At 42.1% G+C, this 14,563-nt stretch overlaps 1 protein-coding gene across 17 annotated transcripts in view; it reads right to left on the bottom strand.

The window, feature by feature from the left end:
- SPECC1 (sperm antigen with calponin homology and coiled-coil domains 1) overlaps window positions 1-14,563 on the bottom strand; it is a 413,523-nt gene that overhangs the window by 170,087 nt on the left and 228,873 nt on the right. For 15 of the 17 annotated variants that reach the window (XR_012468813.1, XR_012468816.1, XR_012468809.1 and 12 more), the window contains 2 exons: window positions 14,252-14,431; window positions 523-668 (listed from right to left, as the gene is read on the bottom strand). The exons of 1 other annotated variant lie outside the window; for it this stretch is intronic. Coding sequence is in view for 1 of the 16 variants with exons in the window: in XM_074189250.1 (XP_074045351.1) it covers window positions 6,666-6,734; window positions 14,252-14,431 (249 nt within the window). In the remaining 15 variants the exon portion in view is untranslated. Of the gene's footprint in view, window positions 1-522; window positions 669-4,920; window positions 6,735-14,251; window positions 14,432-14,563 lie in introns of those variants that run through there. One more of the 17 variants, XM_074189250.1, reaches the window with a different exon arrangement.

Raw genomic sequence — 14,563 nt, 5'->3', positions numbered from 1 at the left:
AGTTTGTTTTAGTCTGAGATGGGAAGGGAACACCTGGCAGAGGAAAAAAGTGGGGCTAACAAGGGCTAACAGAACTCAGAGGCAGGAAAATAAGTCAGACCAAGAAGTTAAAAGTTGGGAGTAGTCATGAATCAAACCATTTTAGTCTATTCATTTGCTTATATCAAGATCTGAATATAGTAAAAAATCAGATTTTCTGAGCTGGAAGGGGCCTTGGAGATTATTTTGTCCAACTTCCTCATTTTATCAAGAGGAAACAGGCCCCAGAGATGAAGTAACTAACTACTCATAGAAGGTCACACAGCCAATTCAGGGCAGAGCCAAGACTCGTTTTCACTCCACGTTGAGCCAGGCCACACAATCCATCCTCAAGTCTCTAGACCAACGCGTAGTTCAGTAATAGTCTTTGATAACTGGGCTGCAGATGTACAAATTCATTCCTCTTCCTTCTTCACCATTTTGTGTGTGGACACCAGGAGTGGGGGGGTGCAGATCCTGGTCTGAAACGGAAGGATTCCATACCTGAACATCCCAAGTCGAAGGACTTGATCAACGACTTGACGGTAGCCGCTGATTCTGAAGGCGTTGGGGAAGCTCTGCTCACACAGACCCCTTGCCACCGGTTGGCACCATCCATGTCTGAGGAATCGGGCTCTTCGGTTACAGGCCTGTGTGCGAAAGGCAGAACAAGATGAGTAAGAAGACAGTTGGGGTGGGATAGCGAAATTTCTGAAAAAGTCAAAGAAATGAAGATGAGAAAATGAGCAGAACTGGGGGGTGGGGTGGGATTTCAAGCTATTCCTTCTATTTGCCAGTTGTATCTACTATGTTAGGAAATTATTTTGGGGTTTATTATCTACGTATAAACAAGATAGCATCTCTTTTGAGAAATTCTTTGGGCTGGGCCCAAAATAGCAATTCTATGTATAGAACCAGCCAGCTGTGTTGACCACAATAGCACTAGACTAAACAAGCCTCCTCTGGAAGGATGCTCTAGGTCTCCAGGTGAGGACTGGTTTCCTGCCTTGTTGCAAGCTTCCTGGTACCTTAGTCCCAACTTTGCATAGGTCAGCATTACAGAGTCACAGAATGTCCGAGCCAATGAGAGACCTTGGGGAATCTCCTCATCCAGCCTAATTTTTTGGAGGAGGTAATTGAGGTGAAGTAGCTTGTTTAAGGTTCCACAGCTAAGCTGGTGGCAGATCCAGAATCCTGGTCTGATGCCTTCCACCTTGCCATGTCGAACCAAGGGGCTAGCTGGAAGCGGAATAAGAGCCCAAAGAACATCTTGCTCATGTCAATAAAATACTGCGGAGGCTTAAAATGTGAATGATGTGCAAATAATCATATCTCAAATGATTCTAACAGCTCCCAACCTTTACTGATTTCATTTGTTGTTATGTCCCCAGCCTTCTGCCTCTTGAATAAAAAGCAGTCCATCCTAGCTAAAATATATCCCCAATACAAAACCTCCAATGAAAATGCCTCCATCTCTTGCCCTCCCACCCTACCCCTGCTCTCTCTTTTGTTTTTCTATTCAATCTATTCACTCCACCAAGCAGTTAACTCAATGTTCAGAATAAAGGAGCTGGAGCATGTTGGAGTTGGAACGAATCTTATATAGAGAACAGGTAGTCCAACCCCCCAGCCAGAACACATATCTATTCAATACACTCATTTGGAGATGAGGAAACCAAGTCCAGAGAAATGGGCAAGTGACTTGCCCAGGGTCACACTGTGAGAACCAACACACTAGAACTGTACTCCATGGGGATTGTTCTTTTTAGTATACTAATTTCTCTCTCTCTCTCTCTCTCTCTCTCTCTCTCTCTCATTCACTCTGTCACTATCTCAGAAAGAATGAATTCAAACCCAGCCTTAAAACTTACTAGCTGTGTATTCCTAGGCAAGTCATTTCACCCTGTTTTCCTCAGTTTCCTCATTTGTTAAATGAGCTGGAGAAATGGTATTCCAGTACCATTGCTAAGAAAACCCCAAATGGGATCATGAAGAGTCAGGCATGACTGATCCGACAACAATAACCCTAATTAACACATATCTCAGGCACTGGGCTAAGCTCTGGGAAGACACAAAGAAGTAAAAGACAGTCCCTGTCTGCAAGGAACTTACAATCTAATAGGGGACCCAACAGGAAAACAATGGGAAAACTAGATACGTACAGGATAAATTGGAGAATATTGCAGGGGGGAGATCAAGATTAAGGAGGGTTGGGAAAGGCTTCTTGCAGAAAGCAGGAATTTAACTGGGACTTGAAAGTAGTCAGAGGATAGAGATGAGGAGGGAGAAGGTTGTTCACTGGGGGAACAACCAGTGAAATGTCTGGATCTAGGAGGTGGACTGCTATGTACAGGGAACAGTGTTACTAGATCCCAGACTATGTGGAAAGAGGGTATTTGCTTGGAAAAATAGGATATGGATAGTTTATAAGGGACTTTGAAAGCCAGTGGAGGCCTTTACATTTGGATCTGGAGGTGATCGAGCATTGCCAGTGTTTATTAAGAAAGGGGTGACAGACCTGAGCTTTAGAAAGATCAATCTGACAGCTGAGTAGAGGGCAGATTGGAATAGGAGAGAATTGGGGCAGAGGCCAAGCCTAACAGTCCAGGTGTGAGGTGATGAAGGAATCTGCTGTCTCCTCTTAAAGTCTGCAAAAGTATTAAATAAATATTAACCCACTGAAACATCAAAATGCACCTGGGAGGTCAGAACCCAAGAATTATTATCCCCATTTTACAGATAAGGAAAAGGCTAGATGATCTGCTCTAAAACATAACTGGTAAATAGTGAAGGCTGAATTTGAACACAGACCCTGACTTCAGCTCCAATACCCTATCAAGAAATTTCACTGATGAAGATCAAAGTACTCCTTCCCATTTAGGCAAAATCACTTATAGTCAAGATGGGGAGAAAATAACTAAGGCAAGTCCTCACTGGCAAGGGGGGGGGTGTCAGGGAATGATTCATGTTTCTATTCTGACCATATCCAGGGACGTCTTTAATGGAACTGGCTACTTGTCTTTAATTCATTTAGGGTACTTTTGTGCCTTTTTGAAATGCAGGCCATCCCTGGAAGGCAGATGGTTATGGAAACCCAGTTTAATTTCATTTTCCAGTAATCCAATAAGAAGAAAGTTCTAAGTGTACCCCTTATACCCCAGCCCCAACATTCTGATGACTTAGTCCAATCTCCTTGAATTATCCAAAATTCGCCATTTGTCTCTGTAAGCCAAGTACCTGACACAAGGTTTTGCCCAGAGCAAGAGATTATTAAATGAATCAATGAGTGAATGAATAAAATCTTCCATTGTTTAGCAAAACAACAACAAACAAAAAGCAGAGAAATCACTTGGATTTAATTTAGAATACCAAAGCTAATGTGATTCATCCCCTTGAAATTGGAGAAAATCAAAACTGCTGTTCTCAATATCCAGGAGGAATATTTTAGTCCACTCATTGTCTAAAGGTACCCTTTAAAAGTTCTTTCCAATAAAACCATCAGAAAAAGAAGGGTTGGTTTTTAGGCACTAGTGCAAAGAGGTTATCCAAATTACCTAGGAAACATTTTTTTTTAATCTATCCCTCTATTTGGGGTAGAAAATTTCTGGTAAGGAACTTTCTCCAGACAGCTATGTATCTTTTCTGTAACTTAAGTCTTAAAGAGAGCTGCTTGGCAGATTTGACTGAGTCAGGATTTGAACTCAGGGTCTGAGTAGCTTGACTGGTTCTCTAGCTCCTACACCATTACTGCCTCCCTAGGTATACTATAGAATATGTAAAATAAAGTATTAGGTGGTGCAGTGGATAGAGTACTGGCACTGGAGTCAGGAGGACCTGAGTTCAAATGTGACCTCAGACACTTAATAATTGCCTAGCTGTGTGTCCTTGGGCAAGCCACTTAACCCTATTGCCTTGCAAATAAATAAATAAATAAAGTAATAAATAAAATATTCACCAAATTATTCACTGCCATTCCCCAAGGAAGTGAGCCACAGAATGAATATCATAACTGAAAGGAACCTTAAGGGAGGTCTAGCCCAACCTTCCTATCATTCTCTGTTTAGAGAGAGAAAACCTGAAGCCCCCCAAAGAGAAAGTGATTTATCTAAGAGCTCACAGCAAATAATAGGTCAAATAGAATTAATATAAATAAAGCTTGAAATGAATAAACACAGGAAAAAAAGATTTATTAGAGATTAAAGAGCACCAATAGCTTTTTCGGATTCTCAGAATCATAAGCTAACAGAGTTAGAAGGAACCTCAGAAGTCATGGAGTTACACTTAGACTAGAATCCCTTTGGAGACCTCTTGGACAAATGGCCATTCAGTTTTGGCTTGAAATCCTCCAGTTCAAGGGACCAACTCCCCCTCAAGAGTTGCCTCTTCCACCCTTGGGAGAGTGTGGAAATTTCTGCTGACATCTCCTAAGCTCTGTTCTACCTCCACCTTTGCTTACAAAAATACAAATCTAAAAATTGTTGGATAGTTTGTTAAGAGACAGAAACTAGAAAACATTCTTTACCCGGGCAGCATCCCAACCCTCCTTTTGAATTTTAACTAAAAACATGGTGTTTCTAAATTAACATGCCCTATTCTCTGAGGGCCTAGTTTTCTTTCCTTCTTTTTTTTTAAAAATTGAATTAAGCTCAAAATCAGTGATTTCTTTATTTGCTTCCTCCTTGTCCCCTTCTCATCACTAATATATAATTGCTTCATTAAATGCCTGTTTATTGAATGTTTCTTTTTCTCACAAGTGAACCTCCTCTGCCCCCCCCCCCCACTGGTTAGCTTCCATCTAAAATCTGTTAAGCCTGCCCTTTACTACTCCATAATAGTCCAAGAAAACAGGAATCTCCCACCTTACATCCCCACCCCTCTTTTTTTACAATTTCCTGGCTTTTCTTTGAAATACAGCTTGCTAGCAGTAGAAAGGATTGGGACCCTGGTAGCCTCTGCTCCCATCATCTTATTTTTTATAAAACAGAAAAAACAAACAAACTCAAAAAACCCCTGAAGGATCTTCCTTTGAAAAATGCCAGAGCTGCAGACAAGGGCTAAAGATGAAACAACACTCCAGAGTTATGTGAAACAGGGCCAGGTTTATTTATCACTTCATTCTATAATCTTCACATAGAAAAGCCAGTAGCAGAAACAGATGGTGCAAGGAGGGTCCAATAGGTGAGGGGTAGCTGGACTCATCCACAGACCACCTGAAAGCACTGACCACTCTTCTTGCATGTGGTCTGAGCATCTCCATTCTAGGGAGATGTCAAAGTTGCAGTTTCCAGGACCCACATTAGGACAAATAGAGGCAGTTTCTGAAGCACTTTCATTTGATGATCCAGAGAGATTTTTTTAAAAAAATGATTCTCTACTCCCCAGGTTAACACTAGGGAAAGTTGCCCTGAGAACACTTGATATTATGGTTGGTGGGCAATTTCTTGTGCCCCATGCATTGAATAATTAAAATGCTGCGAAGAATTAAATTAAAAAAGCAAAACCTAAACAAACTAAACTCTGTTTGGCATGGTCTATTATTGACCAGACCCTCAAATAAGAGGGATGGGAGGTTTCTGATTATTGGGACTTCTGAATTAGATCCAGGTCTTCCCAAAGGCACACACTCTAAAGGACACTCCAGCAAAGTTTTCACCACCTCGGTCAGTCCCTGTTCCACTTGGGGTCTGACATCGCCATCTAGTGTATATGTCATTTTAAAAAATCCCATAAGGATCCAAGGCAGGTTGGCTCCATCCATCTGTTGCCTCTAGTTTTCAATTAAGAGAAGCTTAATATGATCATCTCTCATCTTCTGTTTGCTCAACTACATCCTCTGCTGGCCGTCCGTTGCTATCAATTCTTGCATCCACGTTCAATATGATCAGAAAAACTCTTGAACATCAAATGGACTGGGGCCATCGCTTTGCTTTAGTCAAGAGGATGTGTTTCATGTATTTCATCAAGGTAAAGGTGAGGAACAGGAAGGTGGGATGGAGGGGCTGGACAGCTTTCTGGCTATGTCCAAAGTGAGTCTTCACAGTATGGCTTTATTTTGAAATATTGTGAATTCTAGAATATTCATGTTAAAATGGAAATAGAAAAAACACACACACACACACGTGCCAAAATAAAATAAAATGAACAAACAAAACCCCAGTCTTGGGCTCTCCACCATGCTGGAATTCCCATGCCACTTTTTCTCATGATGAAGAGTGACGGGGAACCAAAAGAAATGACAATTCACAAGTCCTTGGCCGTTTTGTTCTCAGGATGACCCTGTGATGTCCCGAAAGGGGGGCTTTGGCATTCTTCTTCCATGTGTAACACCAATCTTTTGAAACTTTTCACTGGTCTCCTGTGTGGGCCGGGGGATAATGTATCCAAAGAAATTTCTGTTTTCATCTCAAAAAGAAAACCTGTTGCATCTTGGGAGAAAAAGGACTGAAGAAGAGGATGAAGGTTGTTAAGGCTGACCAGGGCAGTGACTCTATCCACAATGGAGTGTAAAACAAACAGACTGCATTCCCACGGTGTAAGATGGTGGGAAATAACTTGGGAAATAATTTGGCTCTTGGTAAAGAAATGCTCTTTTCCTAGAAAGATTCCCCCCCCCCCCCCCTTCAGGCAGAAGAGGCCGAAGTATCCAGTCATGGCAAGAGTTCGTCTTTCTGTCTTTTTCTTGCTCCGGGCTGTGCTAGCTGGCAGAGACCAGGGCACTGTGAAAACAGAAGAAAAAAATGGGAAGGGGAGGGATGGTAAAGGCATCACACAATGTGAAGAGATCTCAGTGTTACATCTTCCATGGCAGGGTTAGATTGGAAATACCTTCTCTGAGGGAGGGGAAAAACAAACCAAAAAAAAAAAAACCACCTCATCTCTAATAGATTTAATGGAGGCTCTTCTGTTACATAAACATCCATCAAAGGCCAGAGCCTGGAACCATCCCACTGGGTCCCCCACCAGTGTTGGGAGGACATATTCGAGTTTTTACAAAGTCTAGATCATTTGGAATAGAAGAAGCCAAGTGAGGAACCTCTGCTGTCCTGGTGATCTAGATTCTGGAGGGTCTACAGGGATTCTTAAACTGAAGTCTGTGAACTTTATACGTATGTATGTATGTATGGAGACTATTTATATGTGATAATATTATATTCTATATAATAATATTATTAAAACTGACCTGTGATAGAATTTTCTGAGCTCATATTAGTCTGAGCAGTCACAGTTGGACACACTGTACCTTGACTTCAATATAGTGATGTCATTTTGGTCCTCTTTGAGAAGAAGGACAACAACCAACTAGTATTATATTATAAATAAATATGTGTGTTTGTGCGTGCGTGTGTGTGTGTGTGTGTGTGTATTTGAGGTTTGTCTTCTTTTTTAAGGCAGTCAGGGTTAAGTGACTTGCCCAGGCTCACGCACCTAGGAAATGACTAAGACCAAACTTGTCTTCCTGACTCCAGGTGCTTGATGAACTTTGGTGTTGCCTAGCTAAACCATATATATAATATATACAAAATACTATAAGATACATATAACCAGGGAAACCAATTGTATTGACATAGTTATATATTTATATGTAACTACATAAAATACATTCAACTGTTTATATAGTATGGAGGTGCATTTCAGTATAATTGATTTTCTTTGTAATCTGAGACATTTTATTTTAGGTATTGAAAAACTTGATTCTGAGGAGTCAGTAGGCTTCACCAGACTGACTGTCCAAGGGGTCCATGAGGGGTCCATCTAAGCTATGGAATCAGGATAGGCAAGAGTTGTTTTTTTAGTGTTTTTTTTTAAGGAGGAAGGGACCATTTTATCATTTTAACTTGAAATTGCTCAAAAGCAATTTAGAACTTTAGGTCTGCAATCCCATTATTGCAGAGATTTGAAATGTGTGTATGTGGGGAGACATCTCTATAGTTAGAGATGTCTCTCTCTCTCTCTCTCTCTCTCTCATAAATCCATAAATCTGTGATTTCATCTGTCTAAGGGATTCCCAGTGAGGATCCTCTCTCTACAATAACTATGTTTGTGATTTCATCAAGGTAAGGGCACTCCAGATGTGGAGATGTCCTGCAATGACACAGAAGAATTCACTTCTGATTCAAGAACTGCCTGTCAGGGTCCCATGAGGGCAGGGGCTATTTCATTTTGGTCTCTGTATCCCCGTCACAAATTAAGTGCATACATCTCTTGATTGAGTATCATCTGTGATCTGTTGCCAGAGGCAGAGACTAAAAATGGGTGACTGTAGATAAAGGTTTTGCTTCAAGAAATGACAGGTCTTTCAACATTCCTATCAGAGGAAGAATTTCTGTGTGTGTGTGTGTGTGTGTGTGTGTGTGTGTGTGTGTGTGTGTGTCTGGTCTGGAGTGTGGGCAGAGGTTCCCAGGGGCCCCCTACAAGCACTGGACCCTCTCTCCTGGGGGCCTCATCCTCAGAGGAGCTGGGGCATGGGTCCAAGGCAGGTTCATGGATTTACCTGCATCTTCCCAGTCTCCCCTTTTTGATGGCAGGGGAGCTGCCGAAAGTTCAGTCAGACACAACAGCTGCAAGAAAGACACAGAAGGGGCCACACATTGGCTCACACAGACTGGACATCGGGGCTTCGCACAGACGCAGACGGACGAGGTGGAAGCCTTAGTTTCGGGAGAGTTCATGTGTCGCTTACTGTCTGCCAGGCTGCACACTTGAGAAGTGACAATAGAAGGAAATGTATGGGAAAAAAAGAAAGGCAAAGAAAGAAAGAAAAAAAGGAACAGGGAACCGTGGGATGGGTCAAGCTCCTCATTTTGAATTTCAGGTTTTTTTTGAATAACTCACTCAGGTAGTGGGACCACGTATAATGTATAATTCATTTGGTTTTGCATAACTTTATTTTTCCCTTTGTTACAAGGGAAAGATGAAGCTTCGGTCAGAAAGGAGAAGAAGAGCATATTTGAAAATAATTCTATTATAAAAAGAGACATCCATTAAAAACTTTTAAAAAATAAATTGAATTATAGGCTGTAAAAATAAATAAAATCTTGGTAAACAATTTAAAAAATTCACTCATCATACCAGGAAAAAAGCTTATGCCTTTAACATAATTATCTCCCCTTGGAGACAGATCTGATACTGTATGATAAAGATGGACATAACTATGAAACTTGAAAAAATGATGTTTGGTCATTTGTAATGAGATAAATACATCCTAAATGCTATCTTTTAAAAAAAATACACATTTAAGACAATGGGTTTAAGTGACAATTATTAAGCATCTGAGGCCAGATTTGATCGGAGGTCTTCCTGACTCCAGGGCCAGTGCGCTATCCACTGCGCAACCTAGCTGCCCTTAAATGCTATCTTGCTTCTAGAACAGGTTCATGTGCTGCTACTTTGTTGTTTTTCTGTTGAGTCTGACTCTATCACCCCATTTGGGCTTTTTTGGCAGAGATATTAGAGGGTTTGCCATTTTCTTCTCCAGCTCATTTTACAGATGAGGAAACTGAGGTAAACAGGAGTAAATGATTTGTCTGAGGCTAAATTTGGATTCAGAAAGTGAGTCTTCCCCTCTCTGGTCTAGCACTCTATCTACTGCACCACCTAACTTCCCTAGGTTAGTCATGTTGGCTTCTTGAACAAGTGTTAGCCTGTGTTTTAAAAGAAAAAAAAACAACTTTTTTTGGTGATTTATCTTAATTTGGGTGGTTTTGTTCTGGTCTCTATGAAAGTGGTTTTTAAAAAATATTTTCATAATTTTTTCCATATAATTAATTTCCATGGGTTTTATTTGATACACTGGAAAACATGATTCTGAGAAGCAGTTTGCAGGTTTCATCCCACTGTCTGCCAAAGGGGACCATGATCCATAAACCAGGTTAAGAACTGCTTTTGTGGCTCCCACATAGAGATCAGCCATGCCAGAAAGCTCAGCCAATACGGTTCAAGGAAATGTTTTTGCTCTTTATTTCTTTTTCTACATCTTTCTTCTTGCCATCTCAAATTAGGATAAACTATAATAGAAAAGTTCAAGAACATAGTCCCCTCCCTGCCCCCCTCCCAGATGTTCTGAGATACCTACTTCTAGATGATTTGAGGATTCTGATAATGGATGAGGCAAGCCAGCCAGATTTTCTTTTTTTTTCTTTTTTAGGTTTTTGCAAGGCAAATGGGGTTAAGTGACTTGCCCAAGGCCACACAGTTAGGTAATTATTAAGTGTCTGAGACCGGATTTGAACCCAGGTACTCCTGACTCCAGGGCCGGTGCTTTATCCACTATGCCACCTGGCCGCCCCTAGATTTTCTTTTAAAAAAATTTTTTTTTATTTATTTAAAGCAATGGGGTTAAGTGACTTGTCCAAGGTCACACAGCTAGGCAATTATTAAGTGTCTGGTTACATTTGAACTCAGGTCTTCCTGAATTCAGGGCTGGTGCTCTACCTGCTATGCCACCGAGCTGCCCCTCTGGCCAGGTTTTCTGATGAGTCTGAAGGGGTCAGACAAAGGAATATTAACAGGGCTATCCAAACAAGGGGTGAGGGAGTGTATGTGAAGTCAGCAGGGCCAATGGCTCTGGCCCTTCATGGTCAGAAATCATCTTGGCAGCTGAAAATTTCTTCCCCATTCTCTAGAAAATAACATTAGAGAAAGTAGTTTGGCGCAGTGATGGTTTAGAACTAAAGATCCATGACTAGGAATGAAGATAAGGTCAGTGGCATGGACCAGGGGTTCAGTAAAGGAGAGGTTGGAGTCGACACCATTCTATGGAGGGGAAAAGAAAAACTATGGCCCACTGGGGCACTCAGGAGAAAGTCAAGGTGAAGGAGCTGCCACCTGTTATTATTTCTAATACTGGAGTTAGGGGTTACACCTGTGATTTCATTGGCAGAAGAAATTCCTACCAGTGCAGGTCATCACCTTCTAATTTATAGTCTCTGAAATTTTCCTAGAGGCACTAAGATCTTAAGAAAGTGGCTCAGGGGTCCACTTGTGGCATGGGCCAGGGGAGCATGAGGAGCTAGGTGTGTCATTTCAATTTCTTTTCTTTATTATTTAGTTTTATCAAACAACTACCAACTTCTTTTGCTTTTATCTTGCTGAAAACCTGCAAGTATGTCAGCAACACCCTTGAAATTCAGGGCCTGTGGTTAAGTCCCAGTTGTCTTACCCTAGTTATGGCTTTGCTCTCAGCTCTCCCTGAGATACCAAGAGGTTTAGCAAACTAAACTGTTTTAAAAAACTACTCAGTAACAAATACTAATTTTTACCAAGGCCCAGAGATTTCAGCAACATCTTTGCTTTGTTTGCCCATCATTTTGCCTCAGCTACACCGTCACAACATTCCCCAAGATGTCCCTTTTTGCAAAATTGGAAAGTGAATGAGACAGTCAATGCTTATTTTTCTGAGGGCGCCTTCCTGGAGGTTCTTACCTTTCTTTCAGAGGCTGTGCTCAGAAGAATTCACCGGGTTATTTTCAACGAGTTTTCTGGCTGTGGCTGAACCAAGAATAATGATTCATCATGCCTCACTGGACAAAGGCTACACTTCAGGGTTCCAGCCAAGAATTCATTTGGCCTGAGTGGAAATGCTAAAGGAGCTGCAGCGGGGCCCCTGGGGACCCTGCCGGGCTTTGCTTCTTGCTCCTGTGGTGCATTCAGGAAGAGGCCAGGCCATCAGCAGCCTCCAAGGAGCAACCACCTCTCGGAAGGTGGCACTTTGCCAAAGGGAGCTTGCCATCAAACAGGAAACCATCACTTGGAGGCATTGTCTGATGATGTGCCAAAGGCAGGGCCGATCAACGCAATGAGACGCAAGGGGATGAAGGAAGGCTCAATCAGAGTTCAGTAGTGTGTCACATTCAAGGGTGGGGAACAGTCTTGAAATAGGAGCTGGGGTGGGGGGAAGTTTCATGCTATAGGAATTAGCCTTGGGAGGGCTGGAAAGAAAGCATCCTGTCTTAACGAGTGACCGTCAGTCTGACGTTTAGGGCTTCCTAAATTGTCCTAAAATGGATGCTTGTATTTGCAGTTCTCTGCTTTGTCATAATTTTAAGACTCTAGTCATAGATTTCAGCCTGTTTCTTACAGGTTATGATTCAAATGAAGCTCCTTCTAAATGATGTCCTGGGATTTCTCTGTTTCCAAAATTAATCTGTAATCATTTCCTCTAGTTTCTAGGACCTTTCCCCTCTAGATTACCTGGCATTTATTATACACTTATAGGTATGTGACCATATCCACTCTTATACATATGTAAAATGGGTATATATCCAAGCATTATCTCCCTGTTAGAATGTAAGCCCCTTGAGGGCAGAGGCTGTTTCATCTTTGTCTTTGCCTCTCCAGTACCCTGCACAAAAGTAGATAATTGTTTGTTGAATGACTAAGTATCCTTAGGCATTGGGAGCTAGACCTTTGGATTCTATTTTAAAAACCAAGTAGGGAAGCAGGACAGACAGACAAAAAAAACAGAGGCAGACATATAAAAGCCAACAAAGATAGGCTCCATGATTAACAGCACACCTCGCTCATCACGGGGATACCATTAGGCTCTATCTCTGCCATGACTTTCCTCAGTGGGGATGGAAGCTGGTGGTTAGGAATGACTCTGAAATCTTATATTTCTATTCCAATAGAGTGGAAGACCCTCGAGGACAGGGGCTGCTTGATTTCTATGTTTATATCTCCTAGGCCTGTGGTAGTGGATGGTATATAATAAATACTTACTAAAATGGGGGACCAATCTCCTACTTTCCATTCCTCCACCTCTCTCCTTCACCTTTTCTCTAGAATCTAGACTCAACACCAGATCTGGAAAACAGGGACAATGAGGGACTAATCAACTTAGACCTTCAAGGGTTGTTATTCCAACCTCTCAAGTCTCCAGAAGTCAAGAAAATGGGAATTTGAGGTCATAAAATCATGAATTTAGGGCTAGAAAGGAAGCTAAAAGATCATCTAATCCAATCCTCTCATTTGTCATATAATAAAAGCGAGGTCCATTTGTCTGACTCCAGAGTCTCTCCACTGTTCTCTGTTGCCTCCAAAATTACTGTGGGTAAGTCCCAGTTGCCTTACCCTAGTTATGGCTTTGCTCTCTTAGCTCTCCCTGAGATAAACCCCAGTAATAAACCCCAGATTCCGCCAGTGATAAAAAGGGGGCCAAATTCCGCAACCTGTTTTTCAAATCAAATAATTGCCACACATATGGACCTTGAAAGAGAGCGATTCCAAATAATTCCCTGAAATCAAGGACCCCAAAGTAATACATTTATTCCTGATTATAAAAAGGAAAACTGTGAGATTTTATTAGTCCCATGGTGAGTGCAAAATAATGTAGTAAAGAGGTTTTTTTTTTTTTTATTTTTAGCACAGTCATCAATGTCCATCTCCTCTCCGGAACCAATTTACAGCTTTTCCTCTTAGATGGAAGAGTTTTATAGGATGGAGTATGCTCAGTCTCTCCTGCCCAAAGACATGAGGAGTAGCTATGTAAAGCCCTAGCTAAGACCACTCCCTAAGTCATAATTTCCTTGATTTATAAATAATACTGATTTCTTCACTGGAGCCGTCTCTTAGGGAGGAACTCCCTCTTCTAATCTGATTAAATGTACCTTCTCTGAAATTCGGTCTTTGGGAGAGACCCAGAGCCCTTAGGGTTAAATGATTTGCCCAGGGTCACTCAGCCAAAGTTCTTTCTGGTTCCAAGGTTAGTTGTTTATTAACTATAAATAGTGGATTTCTTCCATAGGCTCCCTTTTCATTTTTTAATGGAATAAGCCATTTAAAGAAATATTACACTGATTTATTTGGGTAGCTCTAGAAAATGAGTACAACTCATAGGAGGAAGGAGGAAGGGCCAACCCTTCCATCAGACAATTGCCTGCCTGAGAATTATCACCTGTCTCCCTGTTAGGGCAGAGCCAGAATATAGTGGTACTCCTGGTATCCTTTCTTTAGAATTATGGGAAGTACCAAGATGGCGGGAACATCATGAGGATGAGGCCTATTCTCCATCATAGGGAGCCCGAGAGGGGCTGCTGTAGCTCCCCTGGTCCAGCAAATGGGACTCCTAATCTAGCTCCTGAAGGGGCTGGTGGAGGGATCCCCCAAAAGAGACAGAGAACATGTCATAGGGAGAGCAACACACAACCTCCCAAGCCTCATGCACATCTGCAAGGCTGGCAATGGAACCTTGTCTCCATGCGTGTTTAATGCTCATGGAGCCCTGGCACGGACCAACCTGCTGTTCCCCTGTACGGCCCCCCAACTCTTTCTGGAGCTTGGCATTCTTCTCCTCTTCCTCCAGCAATTTCCGTTTGACCGAACGAAGCTCCTGTTGGGCCTCACACTTGATATCATTGGCCACCACCACCGCCGTCTGGAGGTCAGCTTGAAAGCGCCGCCATTCCTCTGTCTCCTCCTGTGAGTGGCAGAGGAGAAAGATGGGGAGTCAGGCACCTGCCAGGTGTGAAAGCCATCTGAGGTTCTGGGCCACACCTATTGTCTCCCATGACCTGTATGTCCAAGGCACCCTAGATCAAGAGTCAGGGAG

The sequence above is a fragment of the Macrotis lagotis genome, chromosome 5, assembly GCF_037893015.1.
Source record: "Macrotis lagotis isolate mMagLag1 chromosome 5, bilby.v1.9.chrom.fasta, whole genome shotgun sequence".
Classification (NCBI taxonomy): Eukaryota; Metazoa; Chordata; class Mammalia; order Peramelemorphia; family Peramelidae; genus Macrotis; species Macrotis lagotis.
This window is presented reverse-complemented; position numbering and strand designations above follow the sequence as displayed.